General features: G+C 41.5%; 1 protein-coding gene across 1 annotated transcript in view; it reads left to right on the plus strand.

Annotated features, from left to right (window-relative positions):
• Positions 1–5,293, plus strand: part of LOC124615738 (U11/U12 small nuclear ribonucleoprotein 25 kDa protein-like) — a 52,831-nt gene extending 47,538 nt beyond the window's left edge. The window contains exon 2 of the mRNA XM_047143818.1: positions 4,876–5,293. Within this exon, the coding sequence (XP_046999774.1) occupies positions 4,876–5,121 (246 nt within the window). The 3' untranslated portion in view covers positions 5,122–5,293. The remainder of the gene's footprint in view (positions 1–4,875) is intronic.
• The last annotated feature ends 2,576 nt before the right edge of the window (positions 5,294–7,869 follow it).

Consider the following 7,869-nt stretch of genomic DNA (forward strand, 5'->3'; position numbering starts at 1 on the left):
ATCCTTGTTGAAGAGATTATTGGCTGTACAGATATGTATAGTTTCCTTAATGACACAATCCCAGAAAGATGATGCCGGGGATAAAACTTGTATCTTTTTATAAATCATACGATGTCCTGTATTCAGGCAGTGTTTCACAATTGCTGACTTTTCCGGTTGACGAAGGTGTGTATGACGCTGATGTTCATCACAGCATTCTTGTACTGTGCAGCATGTCTGGCCTATATACGCTGCCCCACATTGACAAGGATTCTTGTACACACCACATTTCCTCAGGCCAAGGGCATCCTTAACTGAGCCCAACAGGTTTTTCAGTTTTGCAGATGGTTGAAACACACACTTAATTCCATATGTTCTGAGGACTCTTCCGGTTCTTGACATGGCACCAAAATACGGCAGAAAGGCCAAAGTGGTGGGTGTCTTCGTATCTTCATTCTGCTCCATAGATTGAACTCGCCTGGGCCTGAATGCATTACGTATCTGTTTCTCAGAATAACTGTTTTGTCAGAACGCTGTCTTCAAATGTTGTATTTCACTCGACAGGCTCTCAGGATCAGATACCGCATGTGCTCTATGAACTAACATATGTAATGCACTACCGCATTGTGCAGGATTATGGCAGCTAATGGCCTGCAGATATAGATCTGTATGTGTTGGCTTGTGGTAGATGCTTTGTCCCAAGGTTCCATCTGATTTCCTTCATACCAAGACTTCCATTGCAAAATTTATATTCAGATGGAGCGAATTCAGATGCTGAAGAAACGTAGGTAGAGTATTCCTTGCCAGTGTGGGGCAGCGTATATAGGACAGACATGCCGTGCAGTACAATAATGCTGCGATGAACATCAGCATCATACATGCCTTCGTCAACCAGAAAATTCGGCAATTGTCGAACACTGCCTGAATACAAGACGTCGTATGATTTATGAAAACACAGAAGTTTTATCCCCGGCATCATCTTTCTGCGATTGCGTCATTAAGGAAGCAATACATATCCATACAGCCGATAATCTCATCAACAGTGATACAGGATTTTGCAGTCTGCCATTCGATTGGCCTTTCCCTGGTGACAACACCTTATTGCCGTCTTTTTTGACCTCACAAAGGCCTATGATACCACTTGGCGACACCACATCCTCGCTACTCTGCACAAGTGGGGTCCTGATTTTTATACGGAACTTCTTGTCGCTTCACACTTTCAGAGCTCAATTCAGTGCTTCCCGCAGTTCACCCATATCCATGAGAGCGGGGTCCCGCAGAGGTCTGTCCTGAGTGTCCCACTGTTTTTAATAGCTGTTAATGGTCTCACACTAACAATAGGGTCCCTCCTATATGCTGACGATTTTTGTATTTCCTCTTGCTTCTCTTCTATTGGTGTGGTTGAAAGTTGTCTGCAGGGAGTCATACGAAAGGCACAGTCAGGGGCCCCTCACTCATGGATTTCAGTTTTCAATGGCAAAGACTTGTGTCGCCCACGTCTGATGTTGTCATACTGTCCAGCCCCCATCTGGAACTTTACCTCGATGACCAACTACTTAATACAGTGGAGACTTACCGCTATTTGGGGCTGGTCCTTGACACCTGCTTAACTTGGCTTCCCCATCTTCATCAGTGCATGCAGAATCGTAATATTATTTAATGCCTGAGCCACGCCGACTGGGGTGCTGATTGCCTTACACTGCTGCAGCTGTACAAAGCCCTCGTGCAGTCCCGTCTGGACTATGGGAGCATGTTGTATGGTTCAGCATCATCCTCTGCATTGCAGCTGCTGGACCCTATCCACCGCAGTGGAGTTCGACTTGCGACTAGAACTTTCCAAATGAGCCCAGTGAATAGCCTCCTCGTGGAAGCTGCCATTCCTCCATTGCAGCTCAGGCGGCAACCACTGCTTGCGAATTATACTGCCCACATCCATAGTTTGTCTCACCATCCAAACTACCGTCTTCTTTTCCCTAAGACGACAATCCACTTCCTGCAACAGTGGCGCAGAACAGGGATTCCAATTGCAGTCAGTGTCCAGTTGCTTCTTATTGAACTCGACACTTCCTTCTATCATCTGTCCTGTGGGTCCACTTATGTACACCTCCATGGTCCATGCCTTGGCCATAGCTTTGTCTGGACCTATCGCACAGCCCAAAAGGCTCAGTTCCACCTGAGGCCCTCCACCAGCAATTTTTCTCTATTTTCGGCAATTTCCAGAGCTCATAAATAATCTACACCAATGGATCACTGTTCAAAATGAGCTAGCAATTGCAAATACCTGTAGGCTTTAGTTGCACAATTTATTGGTGACGTGAAAATTTGTGCCGGACTGGGGCTTGAACACAGAGTTCCTGCTTTGGGAGCAGTAGCCTTAACCACTTGTCATGCCTCCTGGACGGACACAAACCTGCAACATGTCACCGTGTGTCCACATCCTGCACTCGCACAGTTCCCTGTACGGCAGCAACTGTGTGAGTTTAGGATGTGGGCCACTGTGACGTATTGGAGGTTTGGTTAGTCCAGGTGGTGTGCTCAGGCAGCTGAAGTGGTTAAGGCATCCATTCACGTGAAGTGGGAAATCCGGGTTCGAGTCCTGGTCTGAAGTGTATTTTCATGTATCACCAGTATATTGTGTGAAGTCTAATTGTATTCGTGACTCTGAATACATTTCTTCCCTTCCAACTGCTGACTAGTAGGCAAAATCTACCTTAAATTGTTTTGCATCTGTATTGTAATTCTGCAATTTGCTCTTCTCCTGAAACTGGTTGTAATTTCACTCACAAATATTTTCACCCAGTTTGCTGGCCAGGAATGAGTGAGGGAGGGGTGGCAGGTGTATGGGCTAGGCATGTGATGCATGGTGCCAGAGCTGGTGGGGAGTGGCACACGATGTAGGTGATTTGGAGAGGCATGATAGGAGACAGGAAGGGGGAACTGTAGTATGGAAGATATGGTTACAGTGGGTTTACAGAGATTAGGGTCAGCAGGGTTATGGCAGCAACACGTTCATGTGGCATAATCTTCTTGGACAAAACAACTACAGGGAAAAAAGTTCTACAGTACGTGCAGTTACAATAGAATGCAAAGTCAATAACCAACATTTGTAGAAGCTTCTTCAGAGATCTAGATGTTGGTACTCTCATGTACCAATGCATTTACATGCTGTGATATTTGTAATTAATAATAAATATTAATAAGAATTTGGAACAAACTGTGCAATTTATAAACACAACACGTGAAAATAATGTCTGTGTAGACTCTGTCTCTGACTAGGATTCGCACTGGAGTATTCCTTTATGGTGCAAAGTGTTAAACTGGCTGCCTGAAGACACCGGACAGGAAGCTGGAAATCCCAGTTATTAGGAGGGGTGGGGGGGGGGGGGGAGGGGAGATAAAGAAGCTTAGGAAAAACTGCAAAACTGCTTAGCCATTCCTAAAATGATCAGTGTATTTGGATTCGGAGATGTACATCCAGTTTTGTGGGTGTACTTTACAAAAGCAATCTGTGGTGGCCGCTACTGTGTGGTAATGTATACCTTGGCTCGTTCATACCCCCAATGTGTCTCCATTGTGTTGGGATTTACGGGGAAGATGTGGAAATCAGTGATATGAAAAGCTCTTAGCAAAGTTTATTTAGGATTTTTCAGTTTCTGTGCTGCTATATTTTGGACTTGAAGTTAGACAAAATTCTGGACTGATATGATACGTAGCAGAATTGTGAAGGCTATTTTCAGTAAGCAGTAGATGATACACACATTTTAATTACTGATTTGGGGTTTCTTGATTGGTGTATTTCTATTATCGTGGTTAAAGTCTTAAAATAATCACCACACTTTTTTATTTCTGACACAAATTTCTGAAAGCATATGTAACATCATTAACTAACATTTTGTGTAATCTTTATGATTTATGTCTGCCTCAATGTCTCAGAGTTATTCAGATATACTTTCTGAATGCATTTTGTTATTTCAAATGGCAAATGTTGATAAAGAAAAACTACTCACCAAATGGAAGCAGTCGGTTGGTATAGCAACAGTCAATATGGATAAATGGGCATAGATGGAAAGTAAATACTTGCAACTGTTGCCAGACTTGTTCTGCAGCACTTCAGTTGTGAACTGGTGCCTGTAAAATCATGCACTGTTGCAGATGTGGGTCACTGGACTCATGCAGGAGGATGGGAGCTCTAATTTCCACCTGACAGGACAGATGGATGTTTTACAATTAAGGTTTTAAGTTATTTTCTTAAAATGCCTGACACAAAAGCTGGGACAGTTCCTTTGAAAAGAATGTGGACCCATTCTTCCCCATCTCCATCTCTAATAACCTTGTCACTGATGAGGCATTTTCTGTCGCATATTTGATGGACTTTACCTCTTGCTCAGAACTTTACTGATTGGACCTTAATTGTACCATCCATCTGTCTTGAGTGTACAATAATTTTTCTTTTCTCACTTTTTTTTCTGTACACAGTTTCTCCCTCTCTTTCCTGCTCATGTCAAACTTGACAACCATCCTCTCTATCTCCTCTAAGCTCTTGGATACTAAATCTGATCTAGTACCAACAACCTTTTTTGTGTCTTGTTGAGTTAGTCTTTTGTTTGTTTGGTAATTGTTCCTTCAGCATTAAACCTTGCCAGGGTTTTTTTCCTTTCAACCCTTTCCTGTCTTCTCTAGGAAGAAGGAGCTCATAACTCTTTATAATTTGAAAAAATATATACTGCTACATTTTCTGCTCCTGTCACTCTTTCTGAGTAGATTTTTCTGTATCAGTTTTCTATTCATGGAAGCCTTAATAGGTATTTTATTTATTTATTTTGTAGAAGATGAGTCTTATCAAAAGTATATTTCTTAATATCTGTTTTAGAACAATGGTTGCTTTTTTCCCTCTAGGTGCCGCAAAGAGGCTCAACTGTTTTGGATTTGAAGAGAGCTTTTCGCCGAAACATGTCATTAAAGCTTGCCCGAGAGAAGATATACACCAAAATCAGTTGGCGCTATGTTTGGAAAAATAATTGGCTGTATTTTGAAGGTCAGAAGCTGAAAAGTGACAGTGATTTGTTGGAAGACTTGGGAATATGGAATAAATGTCATGTTAGTTTTATCAAACGACTAAGGGAAAAGGGGATAAAGAACTGACAGTATTTGCTGATGCAAAATACTTTTATGTATATTTTGATAAGTGATCTCACAGTATAAACATTTTGTCATGTTGTACTATCTTACAACATTTTTTTTACATGTGTTCGCTACGTACAAAGATTGTAGTACAATGCAATGTGATGACAGAAAATAAATTGATCCTTCTTTATAGAAATGTAATGTAATTGGGTTGATAAAACAATCTACTCACCATGAGGTGGCAGGGAGAAAAAACCATGTAAAGATACTGAAATTTGTAAGCTTTTAGAGTCAGTGGCTCCTCCTCCTGGCAGGAGGGCTGAAGAGGAAGGAAGACAAAGACTAGTGCTGGGGACTGCACTGGAAGAGATTTGGAAATCTGAGAGCTTAAAGGTGGAAGACAGGGCAATAAGCAAGACAGTGATCACTAGCAAGACATTGTACAAGGTTAACAAAAATAGAGAGGTAAGTACATTGTATGTGGCAGAGGTGGAAGGTGGGAAAAAACAACAGGTCAGAAAAGAAAAGATGTAGAAATAAAAGGTATAGAAAACTAAAAGAAGAGTGACGAAGGGAATGGTTACTGAGAAGAAATGCTGAGACTGAAGAAATAAAATTAAGCCAGGTGGGTAGTGAGGACAAAGGGCATTTTGTAATGCCAGTTTCCACCTGTGGAGTTCTGAGAAATTAGTGTCTGGGGAAGGAATCCAGATGGCATGTGTAGTGAAAGTGGATGGGATTCAGAATAGGACTGTGCGAAATTTAATTGGGAGAATGCGTTTAGAGACATCAAGAATTTTATCAGGTCAGCCTCACCATGAGTCCACATGGTAAAGATGTCATCAGTATATCTAAACCAGACCAGGGGCTGAAATCTTATGGATCCCATGGAAGCTCCCCTCTAAATGAACCATGAAAATGCTGGCAGAGGAAGGAGCCACCTGATTCCCATGGCTGTGCCCCTGGTCTGCCCCTCATAGGTAAAGTTGGTAAGTATAAAGTTGATTAAGGTGAGCAGAAAGGACATGAAGTGTGTGCTGATTGAGGAATTGTTCAGCAGCAGACCGACCATGTACATGGGGGATGTTGGTATAAGGAGAGGTGACACCAGTGGCAACAAGCAAGGTGTGTGGTAGGAGTGGGATGGGCACAGATTTCAGACTGTCTAGGAATTGGTTGGTATCTTTAATATAGAAGAGAAGTTTATGTACTATACATCTTGAATAATAGCCACTTGGCTGCTCTTGTAAATAATTTAGTTAATGACCAATATTGTAAACTAGAGGCCACTTCATAGGGTTAAAGTAAACAAAGCATTTGCGACAATTGTGGCCAAATTTTAGCTGCATTCTATAATGAGAAATAGAGAAAATTACTTACATGGTGAATTGTAACATTAATGTTGCAATGTGGATGGGACTGAACATTCCTTGTGTATGAATAAGTGCCGCAATTGCCAGATCAATATGTAAGCAGAAAATATGGGTCCACAGTTCCTCAATTGTGCCTGATTTTTTTTTTTTTTTTTTTTTTTTTGAAACCATCAAGAAATATCTTCACAACATAATGTGATAAAAGACTGGTAATGGACTAGAACACCCAATCAAAAATTAAAAACACCCATCACGAATCCATATGGGCAACAGTAGACCAAACATAGATATAGGGGCACAATACATCCAGGGTTAAAAAATTAATGAAAATGTTAGAAGTATCAACAAGAACCCAGATAGTAATAAAAACAATATAAAGATGATAACTCCCCATCAGTTATCATCTTTATATTGTTTTTATTACTAACTGGGTTCTTGTTGATACTACTAACATTTTCATTAATTTTTTTTAAACCCTGTATGGGGACCGCCCCATGAACCATGGACCTTGCCGTTGGTGCGGAGGCTTGCGTGCCTCAGCGATACAGATAGTCATACCATAGGTGCAACCATAACGGAGGGGTATCTGTTGAGAGCCGAGACAAATGTGTGGTTCCTGAAGAGGGGCAGCAGCCTTTCCAGTAGTTGCAGTGGCAACAGTCTGGATGATTAACTGATCTGGCCTTGTAACACTAACCAAGATGGCCTTGCTGTGCTGGTACTGCAAACAGCTGAAAGCAAGGGGAAACTATAGCCGTAATTTTTCTCGAGGGCATGCAGCTTTACTGTATGGTTAAATGACGATGGCGTCCTCTTGGCTAAAATATTCTGGAGGTAAAATAGTTCCCCATTCAGATCTCTGGGCAGGGACTACCCAAGAGGATGTTGTTACCAGGCGAAAGAAAACTGGCGTTCTACGGATCAGAGTATGGAATGTCAGATCCCTTAATCGGGCAGGTAGGTTAGAAAATTTAAAAAGGGAAATGGATAAGTTAAAGTTAGATATAGTGGGAATTAATGAAGTTCGGTGGCAGGAGGAACAAGACTTTTGGTCAAGTGAATACAGGGTTATAAATACAAAATCAAACAGGAGTAATGCAGGAGTAGGTTTAATAATGAATAAAAAAATAGGAGTGCGGGTAAGCTACTACAAACAGCATAGTGAACGCATTATTGTGGCCAAGATACACATGAAGCCCATGCTTACTACAGTAGTACAAGTTTATATCCCAACTAGCTCTGCAGATGAAGAAGAAAAGTGTGATGAGATAAAATAAATTATTCAGATAGCGAAGGGAGATGAAAATTTAATTGTCATAGGTGACTGGAACTTGATAGTAGGAAAAGGAAGAGAAGGAAACATAGTAGGTGGATATGGAGTGGGATTAAGGAA

Source organism: Schistocerca americana, chromosome 5 (genome assembly GCF_021461395.2).
Source record: "Schistocerca americana isolate TAMUIC-IGC-003095 chromosome 5, iqSchAmer2.1, whole genome shotgun sequence".
Taxonomy (NCBI): domain Eukaryota; kingdom Metazoa; phylum Arthropoda; class Insecta; order Orthoptera; family Acrididae; genus Schistocerca; species Schistocerca americana.